At 44.9% G+C, this 22,024-nt stretch overlaps 1 protein-coding gene across 3 annotated transcripts in view; it reads right to left on the bottom strand.

Annotated features, from left to right (window-relative positions):
* Positions 1-13,125: 13,125 nt before the first annotated feature.
* Positions 13,126-22,024, bottom strand: part of PI4KA (phosphatidylinositol 4-kinase alpha) — a 92,195-nt gene continuing 83,296 nt past the window's right edge. For all 3 annotated transcript variants that reach the window (XM_065568378.1, XM_024105693.3, XM_065568379.1), the window contains exons 50-55: positions 21,789-21,914; positions 21,354-21,474; positions 20,039-20,198; positions 17,365-17,454; positions 15,959-16,042; positions 13,126-13,806 (exon numbers count right to left, since the gene is read on the bottom strand). In XM_065568378.1, coding sequence (XP_065424450.1) covers positions 13,755-13,806; positions 15,959-16,042; positions 17,365-17,454; positions 20,039-20,198; positions 21,354-21,474; positions 21,789-21,914 — 633 coding nt within the window. In that variant the 3' untranslated portion in view covers positions 13,126-13,754. The remainder of the gene's footprint in view (positions 13,807-15,958; positions 16,043-17,364; positions 17,455-20,038; positions 20,199-21,353; positions 21,475-21,788; positions 21,915-22,024) is intronic.

Here is a 22,024-nt window from a genome sequence, read left to right as displayed (position 1 = left end):
GGAAGCCTAGCCATCAGCCAGTGTTTGCAAACCTCTTGGAAGCTGGAATCCACTCTGCAAACGCTAAGAATGGTCATGACTCACTTTCCTAACAGTCCTCTTATCATGTCGCATGTTCCTATTAAGAGAATCCTAGAAGTTACACAGGTAGGGGACGTGAAATAGCAGAGAAATGACCTGTACATACAGAGCAGCTGCGAGAACAGGCCACTCTCCAGGAATGAGAAAGGGCAAACAACAACAGCTAAAAACATCTACGCAGCCAGAAAAGAGGAAGACACAGCAACAAGCAGCAGCCAGCTACCAAATGGGCATTTTGGGGTTGCAACTGCTTGCCTTTGTCAAATGTAAAGGGCCAGAACCCAGAAAGGCATGCTGGGGCAGGGCGGGGAGGAACATTCCTACAGTGGGGAGAGCTGGTAGGAACCAGGTAGTTACAAAGCAAAGTGCTCCTGGGGAAGGTGCTGCTCCTGCATTGTATAAACCATCTTTGTGCCACAGTGGTGTGATCAGTTAGAGGTGGTGCTCTCAGCTATGGTTGGTTGACAAAGAGGGGCTGGCTGATTTCTTAGTGGATCACAGAACTAGTTCATCAAGCGTGGCGGCAGTAACTAAGACCTGATACTTCACAGGAAGATGACCTCTCGTAATGCATTTAATTAAAATAATTAATAATATATGGAAATATACCTATCTCATAGAGCTGGAAGGGACCCCAAAAGGTCATTGAGTCCAGCCTCCTGCCTTCACTAGCAGGACCAAGTACTGATTTTGCCCCAGATCCCTAGGTAGCCCCCTCAAGGATTGAACTCCCAACCCTGGGTTTAGCAGGCCAATGCTCAAACCACTGAGCTATCCCTCCCCGCTGTTGGCAAAGCTGCATGGATGCAATGCCCGTCCTATCCCCTGCTACTTGCTATTCCATATTTACTGTAAAGACCAGGGAAGGCTGCTAGGGTCAGCAGATAATCTTGTCAGTATAAATTCTAAAACAGCCTCAATATATGGCACATCATCCAGCTGCATGCCTCTCTGCACCGACTCTCAAGCCTTATAATATATAGAGCTTGGGTTGCTGGCAAGGATCCACGAGAACAAGGTGGTTTTGCTCTCATAGCAGGAGCATCTTTCTCAGGAAAGGGAGCATGGCTATCTGCCAGCAGGAAGCTAGACCTCTCCACGGAAAGGACGTCCCTCAATCTTACAGACGTGTTTGGGTGTTCGAGACACATGTGAGTTTTCTGAGACTGCAGCTATTACTCTACAAGGCTGCAAAGAGCCAGGGCCAACTTTAGAATGGGTGCAACATCAATGGAGTCAGACCTGCTCACTGCTGGTCTGTTTGCTCCCCAGTGTTTTCCTGGGGACTGGAGGTGTTGAATCTGATCTCTGGTCAGGGAGGGGAGGGTCTGTCCAGTTTTACTTCTCTCTAAAGTATCCCTATAAGGCAATTTGATTATGTACATCCATACTCAATTAGACAACCTGCTCATATAGGGTTGATACCTCTTTATCTCCTTACAGATTCTGCAGAATATGTTTGACACTCTGCTGGCCTCTTCTTCTAATTGGTAAGGACCCCATTCTGTGACCTATACTTGTGTACGTTGCTGTCTCGTAGCCTCATTGAAATTAATGGAACTATTCACAGAAGAAGCTACACTCAGCATGAGTAGAGAGGCAGAATAGGCCCTAACTCCATAACTTTTTCTTTCCAACGAGAACAAAACTCCCCCTTAATCCGAGGAGCTGTAGCAAAGAGAAGATATTAATAGGAGTGTTAGAAAATTAACAGTAAAGTGGGGCCCAAAACTGCACATTTGGATCAGGGGATTGGGTTCAAGACTAAGCCCACCTTTTGTTAATAGGAGAGTCACATGGCACCTCATTGCTGCATTTCACAGTAGGGTTCTACAAACCCTTCCCTGGTTTTTGCTCCTGGCTTCATATTCCCTGAATCTCAGCATGAGATTTTGTTTCAACCGCATGCAGGCCCTGCGAGCAAACCACAGCCACGATCAGCCTGGTTTCAAATCCAATGTTCACATGGCTTCCACCCCAAATCATAAATCCCACCCTGTCACCTGGAATTTAGCCCAAACTCGGCCAAACCTCAGCCTGCGTTCATGGGAAACTTGACCTAGGTTCACGGAAAGGTTTGTAAATGCAGCCGGCTTTCTGGGTTTGTAACAAAACCCCAAACTAGGCAAAACCTTGTTGGGTTTAGGGTGCTTTACAAGGCTTGAATATGGATCTGGTTAATGGGCCATGGTGTCACCTAGTGGTGACAGACCACACTGGCTTGTGTAAGCACACATGCCACATGTATGCTGCCCCCTACACACCCTGCGTAAATTGTGACTGGCCTGTAATTGCACTTTAGTCAATAAATCTCTCCACCGGTGCATGAATTATTCGAGAGATGGCACAGCTTTCCAGTCCCTGTGAAAATCATTCAGTGCTCACTAATAAAGTCAGGGCAGACTCTGCTTTCCCTGTCATTTTCATGAATTTAGCATACACGGGCTCCTGGGGAAAGAGCTAACTACAGTAGCTTTGAAGGAAAGCAGCCTGCATCGAGCTCAATCTGAAATCCGTTTTAAAGGGTCAACATCAGCTTTAAAGTCACAACTTGTCTAAACTTTTGTATTTACTTCTATTGTTACAAGTGACACCTAAAAGCCCTATAACAGAGATATTAAAGGAAAAACGGATCTTTCTGTTTGCACTCTGTACTTTGATGGCTTCCCCGGTGCAGTTAACCAGATGTGCCAGTTTTCAAAGGTGGTTGCTGATTTTTGGAGGACTTTGGACCTGATTTTCATAAGCACTGAAAGTCACAGTTCCAATTGACTTCAAATAAAGCTCAGCTTTTCTGAAAAATCAAGGTGTCCCAGGTTGGGCATTTCTGAACACATTGGCCTTAGACACTTTCCGCTGTGGTTGGTATGGGTCTCCCACACAGCAACAGTGGAAAGAAAAATGCAGTGAAAGACAGAAAAACATGATTGGAAAGCCACCTCATTGGCAGAGGGACTGGGAACCAGGGGGAAAACCTGAAAGATCAGCTTGGTATTTGAATCTGACCAGGATTTCAGGGTCCTGGTGTCCCTTTAAGGTGTCATCATGGAGCTCTCTTAGTTGTTTCTTTTCTGATTCTAACAAATTTATTTGGGCATAAGCTTTCGTGGGCTATAACCCACTTCATCAGATGCATGGAGTGAAAAATTCAGTAGGCAGGTATAAATATACAGCACATGAAAAGATGGGAGTTGCCTTACCAAGTGGGTAGGAGAGCACTTCAATCTCTCTGGACACTCAATAACAGATTTAAAAGTGGCCATTCTTCAAAAAACCTTCAGAAACAGACTTCAACAAAAAACTGCAGAACTGAAATTAATTTGCAAACTTGACACCATTAAATTAGGCCTGAATAAAGACTGGGAGTGGCTGGGTCACTGCAAAAAGTAATTTTCCCTCTGTTGATATTCACCCCTTCTTGTCAACTGTTAGGAATGGGTCACATCCACCCTAATTGAATTGGCCTCGTTAGCACTGACACCCCCTCCATGTAGTAAGGCAACTCCCATCTTTTCATGTGCTGTATATTGATACCTGCCTACTGAATTTTTCACTCCATGCATCTGATGAAGTGGGTTCTAGCCCACAAAATCTTATGCCCAAATAAATTTATTAGTCTCTAAGGTGCCACAAGGACTCCGTGTTGTTTTTGCTGATACAGACTAACACGGTTACCCCTCTGAAACCATCTTCCTATCTGGGGCTTAATCTTCCCTTCTAATCCAGTCTGATTCTCTTCCGAGTCATATCTGCCTGCCAAGGGGCAGACTACCCTTTGCATGCTCCCACACACTTTCTGCAATGAACCTCTCCTTGTAGCTCTTAGCTGTCTAGCTAGACACAATTGGCAGGTTACGATAGTACTAGCCTCCCCTTTATCAATCATTGTCACCGTGTAGGTGTAGGGCTTGATGATGAAAACAGAGACAGGCCCAAGGCACAAAATTCTGATTTAGATCCAAACTTGCCCAAAGCTTTTGGGGGTGGGCATGCAGGGGTGGGAGTAGGGTCTGCCTAACTCCAAGGTTGTTGTTAGGGCCCATCCCTAGATGATGGTATTAAGCATGATAATAGCACAGATCAGGTGTCATGTTCATGTCAGGCAGTTCCAAATATCTGATCTCAACCATACTATATAAAATTGGAGAGGGAGATTTAACCCCTTCATGCCTGGATTTGAAGTAGTCCTGTGCCTTTAATATACTCTTTATAACATGGGGAAATCTCCCAGCATTGACTCTGCGAGCTCTTCAGAGCTTGGTTCATTCAAAGGGTTTCCATCTCTCCTGTGACCTATAGAGTTGTTTTCTCCCCCCTCCTATAGCCTTTGCTCTATTTACTCTAGGGTGTTCTGGATTTCATAAGCTGATCTCACCCCTTCCACAGAAGGGTCACTACCCCGGATATAGCATTGAGAAGATGCCTTCTCCGCTGAGAATGGTAGCAGTTTTATTACAGGGAGCAGGATTAAAGGAAGCAAATATCTCCCACGTAACTATAGAACATATTAACTGCCCATAAATATTAACCAATATAGCTATTACATAATGCCACCTTACATTTATAGAGCACCTTTCAGCCCAAGGCACTTACAAAATACATATGTACAGTACCATTGAAATCCAGCCATCTTTGGGGGGAGGGAAGGGCAATTGCTAGATGGACAACTAGCACACAGCACAATAGTGAGAGGGAATTTGGGCCACAATGTTCAGGGCATCGGCTACTGTCGGAAGACAATACGGGGCTAGATGGACTTTTGGCCTGACCCAGTATGGCCATTCTTGTATTCTTATGTTCAACCCCGCTCTTTGTAAATGTGCTTTAGACTCTTTATTATTCACACAGGGCAGACAGGACCCATGTTTTTAAAGGTCTCCTCTGAGAAAACACAAGAGGCTGCTGCATGGATCGACCTTGGAAGGTCAACAAGCCCATCTGACCATGCCAGGATAGGAACTCTGTGATGTGAGCGCGTCTAGTGATTCCAAACCTGGGGGACAGTGTAGGGGTCTAAGCACCACCAGCTTGATGCCCTCTCTGGCAGATGTGGTGCGCTGAAAGTCGCAGGCTCCACCACTGGTCCCAGTGAAGCCAGAGATTCTTCCCCCCCCCCCCCCTTAACAGCCTTCCTTCACCTCCCTTATAGCTTGTTGTGGAGTGTCCTCTGCTGGCAGCTTTGTGGAGCTGCTATGAGGTTACAATGAACAAGGCTGAGGAAATTTGCTAGATCCATATCAAGCCAGGCAGCAATTAAATCACAAGCAATGATTTCACACGTCAGCCCACAGCTTTGTGCTGCGAGGTAGGAGACCCAAATTCAATTCTCCAAACCCTTGTAGCTCTGGGGAGCTTGGCCACCTGTTGGGGGATGATTGGTCTCCATCTCTCCTCTTCGTATCCCTGGAGGAACAGTAGCCTGAGGCATGGCCTCCTAAGCCTCGCCCAGTTCCTCTCAATTCTCCTGTTGGAATTCTAGACAGCAGGGTCATTCCTGCGCAAAGGCACTTCCACAGTGGCTGCAAGAGCCAGCTTTACCCTGATTTCCAGCCAGCCTGGGAATCCTGCCAGGCTGAGTCCCAGGTGGCATAGTGGGAGCCTTCTTCAAGCAGCAGATCAAACAAGCAATTTGATCGGATGGTCGCCTCCATGCCCCCGGCAGCTCCTCAGCATGTTAGTTTCCTTGTGCCCCTTTTTGGCCTGGTAGGAGATGGGCATCCAGTTGCTATTTCCCTGAGGCCGCTGCACTTCCTCTCATGTGAGGTTTGTTTTCTTCCCTCTCCTGACTTTGTGCTGTGGAGGAGCCATAAACAGTAACCCCTATTCCTCAGAGGGGAGCGGGAGTCAGGAATCCCTTGCAGGGGGCTCAGACAGCTGGACACAGTTTCCACCTGGGTGGCGGTATATCAGAAGACACAGGAACCTTCCATAATCTTACAACCACTAACCTGCCATTTACAGCCAAATCATCTCCCACCTCCAAGACTCCTCTCCCTCGCCCTTGTCAGACAGGCAAGTATTATCCCCGTTTAACACCTAGGCAAAACGAGGCCAAAAGGTTAAGTGATTTGCCTGAGAGACTGGCATGGACAGCTCCTGTTAATTAAAACTAAGATCAGAACTCAGATCAGGGCTCCTGAAGCCTCTGCTCAGAGCACAAGCTGTTCTTGTAAATTTGTTACTTAATTAAAGTAATAAAAATACTTCTAAGAGAACACCCATAAATACCATCATGTACTTAGATCACTTGTTAATTTACACCTGGCTGCCATGCATGCACAGCACAGCCATGGGCTGGAAACTGCTTTGCAATGTGTGTGGGATTCACTTTCACTTGGGCATTGTGGCCCAGTTGGATTTTTGTTCACAACAGTACCACCCCCTAATTCCTGTTCATGACTCATCACCTGGAAACACACAGGCTCTGAAGATGCCTGATTTGAAAGTCGTGGATGAAATACTCCAGCCAGCGCTCAGTTGGATGGTAAGCGGGCGACGCTGTAGCAAAGCACTGGGACTCCCATTTCATACCTGTCTTTGCTTGTCTGTCAAGCTGAAGGCGTGAGATTTTGCTTTGGAGTCTTCTCATCCCATTGCTCCTTCCCTGCTGCCTGGCCATGCATTTGTCTTGGCAGCCACCTGCTGTGTTGCCAACTCTTGCAATTTTATAACAAGTCGGTTGTTTTTCTTAAAGCCTCAGCTTCTGGAATCTGGAGACTGTATGAGAACCTTTGCTTTCATTTAAAAAAAACAAATGTTTCTAACCCACGAAAATGTGGAGTAAGTGTAACCTAAAGGCTCAGAATGCAGGAAAAGTGAATAAAAAGAACCCAAATGTATTCTTTATTTTTTTAAAAATGTCATACATTTTAAAGCCATCTCATGATTTTGGGGCCCGACTCATAATATTTGAAAGCTTGAAGTTGGCAATACTGGAACTGCAGCTCGAAAAGTGGGGAGAGATTCAAATGAATGGAATGTAGGATGCTTTTTGGGTATCCTTCAAAGACTACTATGCAAAGCTCTCAACCTCACCATGAAAATGCAGCATTCAGGGAAAGTGACCGTCGGCACTAGAAAGTCATGCCAGCACTGCTACAATACAGCAAGCGAATAGTTTTGGGGTGGGGCTTTTTCAGATGACACCTTGGAAACAGGTTGTCTGTTATACACAGACATTAAAGATCTTAGGACCCTTTGAACAACAGGGGTTTGCTCCAGGGCCTTTGGCCATGAGCCTCGTTCTGGTCCGTTGCTACGTTCTACCCTCCCGCTCCCAGTGGTGTTGTGGATAGCTTGGAATGAAATGCAGCATAGGGCAGATTTGGAGCTCTAGTATACCAGTGTACATGGAGATAGTGCAGCCTGAGATCAGAACCCGGGGCTGCACACTTTCCTTTACGAGTCAAACCTCATTATTATAAATGCTTCCAAACTCAGCCTACAGTTAGGAACATCCTTTTGTTACACTTGTTTTGACCCACTTTGACAATGGTGATTTTATAAGGGGGTGTTGGGGGGAGTAAAAGTGTGTGTGTAAATCTGTGGTGAAACACCTTCCCCCGCGCACACAGCAGCACCAACTTACTCGGGATGTAATCCAAACCACACTGGCAGCAACATAGCCAGAATTTCCTCTGAACACTTTACAAAGTGGAATCCAGCTCCTGTTCCCGTATTTACTTTTCTCCTCAGCTTCTTCAATGACCCATGGATCCTTATTCTCCTAGCGTATCAACCTCAGCTGGCTCCAGGCATTTTCCGGACAAGCTGCAGCCTGTGCTGATTATCCGTAGGGGGTACTCAGACACCGCATACCAGCCACAACATCTCACAGCCAGATTGCTCTGCTACACACACACACACACACACAGCATTTAAATAGTGCCCATCAAGTTACCAGCAGCACAGAACCCTGGGTCCAGCAGATGCAAATGAGTGGCTATAAATTTTGTTCCTTTCTCCTGCACTGAAAACACAAACTGAACCGCGACTGACTCTGACCCTGAAACTCAGGTCTCACTGGGACCCAGAATTCCTGAGGGCGGGGGAGGGGCATCTTTGCCTGGATGGAATATATATATAATTTTAATACCTCAATCCCCACACAGCTGAAGCACTAGAACATAAGCACTTTTGAAAATTTTACCCACAAATTAAACTAAGTCTCTTTTTCAAAACTGATTTAGGCACTTAGGAGACAAAGTCACTGGGACTTCACCACCTTAGTCCCTTTTGAAAACAGGATGTAAGCACTTTTGAAAATTTCCCCCACATAGTCCCTTGGGCTGCTATATCCTGCCGGGGCAGGTAGATGCACTCAGAAAATGTCCCGTCCAATTACTGATTCAATGCCTTGAAAGTGTCTGGAATAGTCTTAGGCATCTCCCCATTTTCTCTCCTTCTCTCCTCAGCCTAGCAATGTCTGAAAGTGAAGGTACAGAATGTGACACAGTTAGAAAGATTTGGCACTAGTGTACTGATTTGCATGATCAAATGCAAAGTCGTTAATCCTGTCCACTTCTTGGAGGGGATTCACTTCGGAGCAATACTCTCCATTTCACATCTCAGTGCTGTCAGTTTAAGCCAGAGAAATGACTGAAGACACTATGGGCAGTTACCCTTTCAGAGGGATGCACACTTGACTTATTAAAATGAGATCTGCAGCTGTGAGAGCACAAGTGCCCCTGGAACGCACTGTAGCTTGGAAAATGGGGGTGGGAAGAAAGGAAGTTGCAGGAGTGTTTTTTCTTATTAAAGAGGAGTTCATCGTGTTCACCAGATTTCATGCCAGCAAATACACTACGTCGGCGTGATCCTAAGCACAGGTCCTTTTCTGTTTTAAATATAGTGCAAATATGAGTGAACTGACCTCATGTGAAGACAACAGCTGTCCTTGAGAATGCATTGTGTTACGATAGATTTTATTTTTCTGTGCACGTTTGACACAAAAAAACAAAACCAAAAAAAACAAAAACAAAAAAAAACACAACACAACAGGAGCCTGCCAGATTTCAGGACAGACTGATCATTTACTTGCTAGTATTACCAAAATTAGTAAAATTAATTGCTCATTTTCTTTCTAAACAGCACCACTGAATGCTCTACTTGCATTCTCACATCTTTGGGTTCAACTACGTGATTGGAAGTGACCTTTTAAGCTAATCCACCTTCTACATGGCAAGACTGTATTCATTATTCCTGACTGAATTCCCAGTAGTTGTTTGTTGTGTCTAGCTTTAAATCTCTCTAATAATAATTCCACTAGTTTAGGATAGCTTCTTCTATTGTCAAATTGTCTTCAGTCAGGGCTTTTTCTTCTTCATTAGCCTAAACTTTCCTTGCATTCTTTTAAAACAGTTGCTTCTTGGGTCATCTCCATTTACAGCTAACAGTAGTTGCTCCTCCCACTTTATATCCTCGCTTGAGGCATTTTTATTTAGGCTTTCAGTTTATACAGTGCATTTCTTAATCACCCAAGGTGCGCACACATAAGCAATAAAAATAAAACCAAAATTAGCTCAATCACAGAACTCCCTGATCCCCTAAAAAAAGGAAATCCAAGTCTTTCCCTTGTCATTCCAGCGCCTCAGAAAAAGCCTGAACAGATTTTGCGGCAAAGGTCAAACAACTCCTACTCAATCAGGGGAAACAAACTGTAGAGGCTAGGGAAGTCAATGGGAATGCCCTGCCTCAGCTCCCGGGTATGCTGATCTAAGGCCTGTCACGGCCCAACTGAATTTACTGTTGAGCTAAGCCAGGTAGACGTGTGTATTTTAAAATACCCATCCCACAAAGCCCTTTGCAGATTCAAGCCAGCACCTTAAATTGCAAGCTATAGAGCACAGGCTTAGTGTTCTCCCACAACAGACACCACGATGTAGCCTCATTTTGCATGAACTACAGCTTCTACATGGTCTTCAACGGCCGCTCCACATGGAGTGTGTTGCAGCAATTCATGGTAGGTAGCAAAGGTCACTGTGTCAAAGTCTTCATTTCCAATAGCAGCAGCAAGCGTCCTAGCCAAGTAGAGATGGAGGCAAATGAAAACAAAATCTGGACAACAATTGCTATCTGGGGTATCCTGAAGCTTCAGGATCCCAAAAGTAAGCGAGTGTGACTTCAGTCAAAGGATCAGATACCTCCTCCTTTCTGCCTAGCTGGAATGACCATAGCATGTGTCTTGGCTCCCATCCAAGATTGGATTGTGGCCAGGCACCGGGAAAGCCAAGCAACCACACCGTGCAGATCAGAGCAATGGTGATGGACGGCTGGCATGTGAACAGAGCTTTTACTCAACACCAGCTAAATTAGTACTGCCTGTGCCACACCCAAGTCCAACAACTGACTGAATTAGATCTTAGGACTGTTTGATCTTCCTTTCGTGAAGGAGAATGTGGCAGGGACAGGGCAGTAATTGGGCAGATTGTCCCCAACAAGAGACAGTCTACCAGTCATCAGTGTGATGCTGGCACTAGCCCTCATCAAGGGAGGCAAAGGCCAGCTCTGCCAACCAGTGCTTCCCCCTCCCCACCATAAGAATTTATCAGCCAGAGTGTAGGTCCAAGATCTAAGCTCCTTGGGCCCTACCAGAACATCAGCAAACAGCACTTTGCTCTCGTCCTTAAAAGGTGTGAGCACACAAAGGGAGGACAAGATGTTGCTCAATACTAACACCACCTGCATTGGCTCGGTCACGACTGCAGTTTTGAATCGGTCAGAAATCCTAGCCCCTGACAATCTTAGGGGTTTGCCCTAGAACTGTTGCAGCGTTCTTCTGCTGGAGTGGGTAGTACTGATCATTATGAGCAATGTCCCTAATATGTCTCCTTCATGTGAGACAAGCGCAACTCAGTTAACATAACTTGATCCTTAAGGACAGCATTAGCAAGTCAGGGCATGAGCCACCTCCACACGCCACCACAGAGTGTAACCACAGCCCTTGGATCCTTCCTGACATAGCAGAAAGTGAAGGCTCCCCAAGGGAAAGTAAGCCAAAATGCTTGAAAGAGACAATGCCTCAAAAAGATAGATTAGAAAAAGTATCAAGTGCTGTTCATCTTTATTAAAGTTCCCCTGCAAACTCTGAGGGGAGATGTATGGGGAAGGGAGTGCGAATCCTAAAATATGATGGCCAAATTTTGAGCCCTACTCCAGTGGTGCAAAGAGGCCATAAAGCAAGCAAATCTGGTCCCCTGAAGACTCATGGGCTACTGCAGCATCATTGATACCATTCACAGTGAAGTGAGCGGCAGGGTGCTCCTAGCCCACAGCAACCTCTGGCTGTCGGAATGAGACTCTGGATAGTAACACATACATGAGAGCAGCGTTCAATTTGAAACGGGGTCTGGATCAGGGGAGCGTACAGATGGCTGAAAGCCAATTGTGGCCTTCTGGGTGAGATGTGCTTGGCAGGACTAGAGGATTCGGCTCAGTATCTTCAGTGAAGTAGGATAACAGGTAAATAATTATCTCTTCTCGATAGGTACCATCTGTGCAGGTTTCTCACTGCTGCAAAGCTGGTCATTCAAGGATCTCCTCAGACAAAAAAGAACAAAAATAAAACTGCCGCTAGTGGAAAGAACAAGGCCCATGCCAAAAATGTGAACACGCTTTTTTGTTTTTAAACAGGGGAAGATGAGAGCTCCACAAAACACCATGGGTACAAACATGGCTGCAGCATTGTTTCAGGTTTCACCTGTTGGCCCTTGCATCCTCTTTCTGTCAGACTAGTGATGACCTGCAACCTGACCTCAAGGTTTTAATTGAGTTACATGTAGCTGGGCTCCTGTGTACCCTTGTTGTCTTTTGGGACTCTGGGTATATTACCACAAAGTCTGGTAATGCCAACACGCTGGTAAGAAGGTGGATTGTGCTTCTGACACCCTGCAGAGCAGTGTCCTTGATCAGCCAATCATTCACCTAGGGGAACGGAGGACTACAAGCACTGTCAGCTTCTGAGGGTAGGCCTTAACTACCACCCAGACCTGACTGGGAAGCAGGAAGGGACTCAGGTTGATCAGCTACTCAAGGCAGGACTGACCCTGAGCAAGCTGAGATGGGAGCTGTTTTGCTGAACTCAAAGGGGAAGTAAAGAATTGACCTACTGGAAGTTTCCAAGGTCACAGTTAAGTTCTGTGGTAGCCATAGCGTGAAAAGGGGTGATTGGTGAACGTAGATACTGTCAGAATGAGGACTTGATGCTGCAACTGCCCAGTCTCCAGGCAGCCCATGAGCACAGCTGAGCCACAGCAGGGCCACTTGATTGACCACTCTGCTTGAGTGGCTGAGGAAGTCAGCAACCCTGCTCTTAAGTCTAACAGCAATAACTGATCTCTGGCTGCTCAATGCTCTTTCCCACAGCTACAATCTCGCCAGTGCCTGCCTGTTCCTAGTCTTGTTTCAGGCCTTGTTCTCAGCCATGCTACCGTCCCGTCCATCCTGCTCAGCTCCTGATTCCGGTTGTGACCCTTGGCTCTGACTTTTGGTACCGGACTCTTGCTCTGACCTTCAGCATTGTTCCTGGCCTGACTGCCTCTTCTCTGACTACTAAGCCTGACCGCCCATATCCTTGATGGATCATTTGATGATTACCTGTTCTGTTCATTCCCTCTGAAGCACCTGGCATTGGCCACTGTCGGCAGACAGGATACTGGGCTAGATGGACCTTTGGTCTGACCCAGTATAGCCGTTCTTATGTCCTGGTTCATGACACATACTACTGCTGACCTCGAGAACCAAAAATCCTTAAGCATATCGGGAGCTCTGCTTACGTCATGTTAGGGAGTTGAATCCAGGTGCAAGAACCCTGCACAGAAAATACCTTTATAGGAATAATAATCTACCATTTAAAAGTGAATATGCCCAAGGCTGAAGAAGGGTTGCGATTCCTCTTGTAGGTAAGTGGGGGAAAAAACCCACAATGAACATGAATAGTAGTCACTGCGTGAACTTGCAGAATGATGTGCTGGACCAAACCCAAGGAGCTTATAACCCTTGGGTGAAAGAGGAGTAGATTTCAAAGGATTTGTAATACAGGCACAATTAAGTCTAAGATCTTTATTACATTTTATAGATTAAATATATCTTCAGTAGAGTTTTATTTTAAAACACACAAAAGGGAAAAAAATACATTCTTCATGTACATATGAAATACTGACCATGTAGCAGGGACCATAGACAGTGCAAAGTCTTAACACAGATGCAAAGACATCACCACCTTGGACGATTATCATTACTTTTCTACAGTATAATTAGAGCAAATCAACACTTCTTCATTGCTCCAAAGAGAACTTCAAACCCTTCACTTTCAGGGGATTCTACTGGGTGGAGTGTTAAGGGTTTTTAAACTCACTATAAAATCTTTGCATTGCACAAAAAACTCCCATACTTCCAAGTTTTACCTCTGAGGATTTACACATTCATAACCAGAGGGGGATGTTCATTTATGATTGCAGCCAACTCCAAGAAAACCACAGAAAAAAATATACATCCCCAGTAGAGAGAGGAACTAATTGGATTTGTTGATTGTTGCAGGGTCCAGTAAAATGTGTACATGCACACGAGAGACTGGAGACAGTGAAGCGTGACTGAACAGTTCCTATTACTAGTCTGGAGAAAAGGCATTGGGATGTGACGAGCATAATTTTCCCCAGACTAATTCTCCTCGTCTCTCAGTATGGAATATCATTCTGGTAGTACTGGATCATGTCATATGTCCTACTCCTACAAAACAATAGAAGAATCGTGGGTGAATGAGAGGCTATAGAAATGCATCAGCAGATCAACTGCAAAAATGAAATCCCAAAGAAATGCACGATACATGGATGATAACCTCTAATTAAACTTAGACCTCCACATTGAAGGCACTGTGAAAGCAGTGTCATGATGAGTAACGCATAACAGTCTGCTCCAGTTTAGACTAGCTCATTTGGCACGGACGCCAGTCAGCTGAGAGTACAGAGAGAAATCATTCAATAATTTCATGATTAAATCAGCAGGTCCTTTTTTTAAAAAAAAAAACAAACAAACAATCATACTACTTCCCTCTCTACTTCTTAATCCTGAGCTGAATCCCATTAAGTGGAAACTGTGCTACAGTACAACATTACAGTTGAGCATGTTAGTGACTACAAGGCTAACCTGAGAGATGCTTTGTCACTGACACAAGGACTGGTGCAGCAACATCAAAAGGAGAGACTGACTTATAACATAGTCAGAGTTACATCCTCACTAACTGAACTGGCTAAGCATGGCTCTGACTAGCCTTCCACCATTGCGAGACCAAAGAGAATAACTTCTTTGCACTTTACTAAGGCGAGAAAAAAGGGACAAAGTTGCAGTTGTTTTACTATTTTATGCAATAGCAGCAAACAAACTTTCAGTGCTTAGACTGGCAAGAGGCACCTTAGGCAGCTTAGATAGACTCAACTCTTCTATTTAGGGGAAAGAAATACATAATTCACTTAAGTAGTATTCAGAGTACTGCACAGGGGCAGGGTCACATAAAAATCCAAGTAACCTAAAATAGACCAGGAACAACAATGGAAATAGAAGTAATCAGAGTAGCAATAGCGGAGATCTTAACAAGCAAACCTAAATATTACTTTTATGTTTGTGACACAGATGAATCTGACATGATCTTGTATCTTATGCCATAGTCGGAGTTGAGGCAGCCAACGTCAGCTTTTACAAAATAGGAGCTAAACCTAATATTTAAAATATATGTTTTGCATTTAATTTCATTTTCTCTTTAAATCTTTCATAGAATAGCGTAAAACTATTTATGTACCGGGGGGCATGAACACAGTTACCACTGGGTAATGAGTTAACAAGGCTTTTGGGGTTTATTGTGAAGCCAATGTGGTGCTTTATTCTATTCAGTACACTAAATACCATATCCCACCCAGACTGGCTTGGGCGAGCCAATCTGCCAAACTGTTGTCTTTGCTCCCCAAGGTGCTGTTCTCATTTTGAACCATTGGGCATTATGCAACGTCATGTCGAGTAGTCGGATGACTAATGCATCAGTGTGATACACAGGTATGAAGAGAAGTTTGATTGGAAAGACAGGAACGGTTATCACCGAGAAGGGTAGGTTATACTTTTCTCCACAAATAAGAATTTAGCACTTACATAGTGCTTTACATCTTCAAATTGCTGTACTGACAGCAGGTACTACTCTCCCTGTTTTACAGAGCTGAAGTAACTGGGCAAGGCAACACAGCAAATTGGTTGCAAAAATTATTTTAAATCCCAGCATTCCTGTCTCTAAGCCTGATGCTCAGTCCAATCGGCTGTACATGCTGCTTCCTCTGCATATATACTCCCAGCTTTCTAAAAGGCAACGAGCACGAAGGTCACAATCTCTCTTCATTCAGAAAAGTAGGCAAGAGATCCCTGTGGCCAGCCAATACCATTCTTTGGCAACGTTATCCCTGCATAAATCAGAAAGGATTCCCAACCCTCAAACAGCATGGCACAATTAGCTAGGTGCAATATTAGGGCTGGGGTGCCTGGCTGCCTTGTGAAGCCGTCAGGCATAAGTCACTACTGGAGGCAAATTGCTGAACTTGATTAGGCCATTGTCTGCTATGGCACAGAAAATCCCATGTTCTTTAGACCAGCCAACAAAAACTGCTGCGGACCAGCCTCAGCTTAGCACTACTCTACTCTCACACTAGGGAATATATGGTAAGGTACAGTATGGTCACAAGCTAGGGCCGCTATCTTGCATTACCATGAGGTCAACAACTACCGAGCTTTATGCCCCCTATGGTTCAGTAGTTCAACAAAATCTTTAACCCCCTCAGAGGCTAACCAACTAGTGTCCAGTCTAGGGAAGAGACCGGGAGAAGACAGACAGAAGATGCCAGACCTGTTACTGAGGAAGCAGCTCTGAATGATCTTAATGATGAAGTTTGCTGCCTCCCGCTCCGTCATGTTGGGGCTGAACCTATGCCTGTATGGGGGGGAAAAAGCACACATTAGCTGTGCTCCTCTGGTTCTTACAGTGGGGAAAAAAAAACAAACAGTTGGGTATTAGTTCTGTACAGCTTTTCTCCTGTAGTAATTATTAGCACCCAGTGTATTCCACAGACATGGACACTCGAAGAATCACGTAAGTGTTGGTACTCATAAGAGAAGAGATCAATACTGTAAAACTGTGGCTGGATTTCCAGCAAGAACTCTAGGAAGAGGAGAGACCTAACCAAGCTCCTTTTCTCTTGCAGCTCCTGCCCTTCAAACATCTATACTTTGGAGACAGTGTAAGTTGGGGCTCAGACGGTCTCCTCCCCATCATATGGAATGAATGAATGTCTGTAGGAAATGGTGACTGCAGAGCTAATGCTAGAGTCAGAAGGTTGTGGGTTTGATTTAAGTGCCACGCTAGGAGCTGGACGTACACCAAACTACTGATGTTGTAATGTAGTATTAGGGGAGTGCTGTACTGTAAGAATAACACATTTAGATCCTTGGTGCCTGTCCTGGTGAACGTTAAAGATCTCAATGACATTTGAGAAGAGTGCAGGGGATCATCTTAGATTCTGGACAACATCCCCCTTCTTCAAACAGGTTCTCTCCTCTATGGTTATGTGTTTGCTAATGCTGAACAGTGGAAGCGTGGACTTTCTAAATTCCCTAGGGGCGCTCAACCCCGGCTCCACCCCAGGTCCCACCGCCACTCCACACCTTCCCCCAAGGACCCACCCCTGCCTCTTTCCGCCCCCTCCCCCGAGCACATCCCACTCTCACTCTGCCTCTTCCTGCCCCTGCCCCTTCCCCAACCCCCCCCCCCCCCCCCCCGCCTCCTGCACACATCCGAACAGCTGATCACCAGCAGGCAGGAGGTGCTAGAGGGGAGGGGAATAGCTGATCGCTGGGGTCCGCCAGCGGGCAGGAAGAACTGCGGTGGGGGTGGGGGAGGTGCTGATCAGCAGGGCCACCAACGGGTGCTGAGCTCTCACTATTTTTTTTTCCCATGGGTGCTCCAGCCCCAGAGTACCCACGGAGTCGGCGCCTATGCTGAGCAGTTAAAAACTACTCTATTTACCTGCACAATCACAGCACTAGTTGAATTTAACTCAGTTTGTGCACAGTGCTTTGAAATCCCTATTGCATGAGAGATGCTATAAAACAATCAAGTTCTCCTTCAAAACATTTATTAGGCCATACTTGGCTAGGGTAAAACTACACCTGCTGCTATGTTAAGACAAACAGTAGAGGCAATGCTCCTATGGTGAAAAAATAATGAAAGGGTTAACGGATATCTGCATGACTTACTTCAACAACTTGATTGTCTGCCCTCGGAAACAGGGGAGCCCTGTATCCAACATCAAGGTAACCAGAGAGACCACAGCATCCATGTAGGGTCTAGAGAGAGAGACGGCAAAAAACAATTAGAGTTCTCAAACTTTTCCTGCCTTTGCTGGGTACAGAGCATAAGCTGAGGAATTCAGCTGGGAACTGGATCACACCTTTTACTGTAATTAAATCTACACAGTTTAATCCTTTTATGTTTGCTGATGGAGCTGTACTGCTGTTCACAGTCTGTCACCCTAATTAAATTACTGCGACAAAGGCAATTTCGCTCCCCTGTGTTTGGCAGCCAGATAAGCAGAATGGTGTGAGATGGATAACAACCTCGGGGAGAATGGTACTAAACAGTATTTGGGTAAAGTAACATTCTTTCGGCAATAGTAAAAAAGTAATCAGCTGGATCCAACAGCACACTGCTCTTAAGCCAATAGCATGGGAAATCCATTAGCGTGGTACTATTTCCTAATGCCTCTATGTAGCCCTCCATTACTTACCCCCCACCATTAGGTTTGCCAATTTTGGTTGGACGTATTCCTGGAGGTTTCATCATATGACAATCTTTAATTAAAGATTAATCTTTAATTCCTGGAGACTCCAGGACAATCCTGGAGGGTTGGCAACCCTACCCACCATCCACTATGTGAATACTCCCAACATTCAGATGATATTTTTGCCTCAATTTAAGACCCTTCCCAGGCCTGCCAAAATTAACACATTGAACTCTGCTGATATGACTATTGCTCCCAGATGGACACAGGTTGGGCTAACTGAGGAAGCTTTGATTTTTTAAGTTAGCATCAATAATAGTTAGCACTTATAGAGTACATCTTCACTGCACAGTTAGCTTGGGCTATTTTACTTGGGTGTTGCCCCTAACCCTTCTCCTGTCCACACATGAAACACTCTCACCCAAGTGGGGTTGTGCTTTCAAACCAGGCTAGCTGGCTCCCCTGGGACTACAGACTAATGCTCGGGTTGGCTTTCACTTTGGCTGGTAATCTTCCCACTTTTCAATTAGGACACAGGTTAAATCACTCAAGTGCTGATGATCCTCCAGTTGCTTCCCCAATTCCTCTAATGTGCCTAGAAGGCAGACAAGTTCTCACAATTCAATGAATAAGAATTGGCTCCACTTAGTGCAGCACAGAAAACAACAGGATATGCCGTCAGAAATCCTAGCAACACACGAGTGAGTGCAGTGCCCGTGAGGACACAGTAACTTGGCAAGGGCTTTGCAGTGCAGCTCAGACCTGGGGTAGGCTAACCAGGTGCCAATTCCCTGAGTAAACTCAACATCGAAGACATATCCACAGAGGGCTTCCCACAGAAGCATCTCAAACGCGTTCTACAAAAGGTGGGAAATATCAGCCACATTTTAGACAGAAAAAAGCTGACAGAGAGAGATTAAAGGGTAAATTTTCATAAGGGCGGCCCTCAACCTGTCTGAAAATATACTTTTAATGATTTACCCAAAAGATTCACAATGAGGGCTGGTCTACACTAAAGCTGTAAGTCAACCTAAGTTATGCTACTTCAGTTACCTACATTACATAACTGAAGTCAACGTAACTTAGGAGACACTCCCCTGCCGACTTCACCTCCCCAAGAAGTGGAAGGCGAGTACAGACATCGATGGGATAGTGCTCTGCCATTGATGTGGCTTGTCTTCACCAGACCCATTAAATCGACACTGCTGCATCAATCGCAGCAGTGCCGATTTAGCTGTAAGTACGGACAAGCCCTGAGATAGTGGCAGAAGGGGGAACAGAATCTAGTTCTCTTAACCGCCAGTGCCCCATGCCCTATTCAGTAGGCAATACTGCCTCCCTTGCTCAAGTTAGATGGTGCTGGACTGGTGCTAACACCAAAGTAAAGATTTAAGAAATCTTCATTGGGACTAGCTGGCTGCAAGTTGGACAACTGGACTCACCAAAATGTTATGTGCTTTTTATAATGGAAGTTCTGGCCCCACCTTCTATGGCCCACCTGATAAACATCACATCAGCTGGAGTTAAATGTGGTTGTCCTATTAGTGCTGATGGCAGAGGTTCCAAAGGAATTCAAAAGATTTCTCCATACCCCAGATTATTAACACCATACACACTAAGTACCGCGAAGCAAGGAAAGGGCTACACTGAAAGATCAGCATGGCAGGAATTCCCCCATGTGACATACAAGTATGAAATGAACAAGAAACCAGGAAGCTCAATCAGAATGAGAAGTCAATGCAAACTTTGTAAGAAGCCACCTTGCCACACACTCTGGCATTGTTAGAGAAGAGGAATGCATGTTGGGATAGGCTCAGGCCCATGACAGAGTACTCTTCCCTTCCCAGATTTTAGATCATATCCATTATCTGCTGAATACAGGCTGATTCCTTATGGCAAGGGCAGAGTTTTCACAGTTCTTCATAGTTCAAAACAAGGTTTAGATTCTGGAGTCATGTCTATTATCTAAGGGAAGATTATCACTGTTTTGGGGAGCGATGATTCCATCTGCACAGGACCTGGCTTTCAGATAAGCATGAGATTCAAATGCACTAAGCAGTAAAGAAAGCTCATTGCTGCTTATCCACTGAATTAGATGTGGAAGCGCTTCTGGCTGTGAGCAAATGAGGAGAGATGCAAAGCCTTCTCACCTGACTGCTAGGTACCCCCTGACACACATCTCCATGAACCACTTGAAAGGGGTGGCCTCCATTTTTCCTCCCATTATCATCACCATCTCATCTGTCAGCTTGATGTCTGGTTCCCAGCCCAGATTTCCACCAGGTGAACTTTCAAACATGAAACCAAAATCTGCACACACACAAACACATATAATAAACCAGTGAATATATTATATAGGTTAACAGGGCACTGATCGCTGTAGAAACTAAATGCTTAATTACATCCAAAGAGAACCAGGAATCCATGTGGAGACTTGAGCGTAAACGGAGTCAGCCTATCTTGGCTCACCCCCTAAAGAAGGGCCGTCAGTCTTCTGTACAGGCTGGAATTTCTCTGTGGTTTCAAGCCTTATGTGACAACAGCCTAGCTCGTGGTGACAGTTAGTGTCCCTTTCATTAGCCATATTTGACCAGAGACTGTGACCATTCCTCTCCCATGCAGACCTCAAATCACTTCTATCCCTGTGTCAACTCCAGACTAGAATATGTAATGCACACCTCTAAGGGCTACCTTCAAGATCTCCCAGAATATCTAATTAGTGCAAAATTCCCCTCAATATCCCACCTCTCCCAGAAATACTCTTTATCCTTCCTGGTACTGTCCCCAAAGTATGGCATAAAAATCCATGGTTTCTCTGCCCATGAGGATACCAGTCATGGAGCTGTTCCAATCTGGCTCTCCTAAAAGTGGGGGTAACAGCTGAAAGGGATAACAGAGGTGGGCCCAAGACCTCACATTATGACTACATGTTGTACGCACTCCTATTGCCCTCCTCTGAAGTGTGTTTGCAGATGAACTTGGAGTGCATGAATACAAAAGTAAAGATAAAACTTAATGTGAGGTGTTTCACAACTCAGTACATAAGTAAATTTCTCATTGACACATTAACGGAGTTCCATAAACGCAAATTCTGTGCAGAGGTTACACAGCCTTGGTTATGTAAACTTACCAGCTAAAGCACAAAATCTAAAAATCACCCATACAGTGATGAAAGAAATCAAATGATACTTCAACTAGCATATCTAAAATTTAAAAACCAAACAAGTACTTGCTTAAGGCTGGTAGAAATTTGCAAGTCTGAATTACAAAGCAGCAGACAATCACACATACTGTACAGAAATGCACACTTCTTTCAGACATCAGGAAATCTTCCCATCCTTTTGATAATCATGAAATCACTGAACAGAGAATGACTTCAAAGGAGGAGAATTCTTTTTTTAAACAATATCTTGCAGCAGAATGAAAAGGCAGAGACATACAGAGGGCCAAGGGGACACAACTGACCAATATGAATGATGTGCCCCTTTTTGTCCAGCATGATGTTGCCATTGTGTCTGTCTTTAATCTGGAGCAGAAACAACAGGAGGCTATAGGCAGCCATACTGCGGATGAAATTATATCGAGCCTGCATAAATGAGAAATTAGAACAAATTCAGAAGAGGAGAGCTAATGTGCTACACCTTCCCAAGAGCAGATATAATCCAATAAAGAATTTCTTCCATTTATGGTTACACTATTTTAAATGAATGACATTCTCCAGTTCTGCAACAGCTTCTGTGCATAGCCTGCTCACAGTTGAGAAGTGGATTATCTGCATCTGACACCATGTACAGTATTATGGTAATAATTATACAATATAGTGTCATGGTATTTCTTATAGCCAGAATGCTTCTCGAGTCAATATTTTGCTATGTCTGGCCAGTTGGTATGGTATGGTACCTTTTGGAAAGCGAGGCTTGACTCGTCTCCATATTGCCTTGTAAAGTAATCATACATTCCAAAGTCTGTCTGCCGGCCCAGCTGGTCACGGGAGGTGCAGTCAGGAATGCATTCAATAACACCACACTGAAGGGGAAGACAAACAAGACTGCAAAGCACGTTCCCAACATACATTTCTCATGGCTGATGGCAGCTATACAGATCCCATGGGACACATGGGTAAAAATTTATAGAAC

The sequence above is a fragment of the Chrysemys picta genome, chromosome 15 (genome assembly GCF_011386835.1).
Source record: "Chrysemys picta bellii isolate R12L10 chromosome 15, ASM1138683v2, whole genome shotgun sequence".
Lineage (NCBI taxonomy): Eukaryota > Metazoa > Chordata > Testudines > Emydidae > Chrysemys > Chrysemys picta.
The sequence above is the reverse complement of the archived record's forward strand: the minus strand, read 5'-3'. Positions and strand labels throughout refer to the sequence as shown.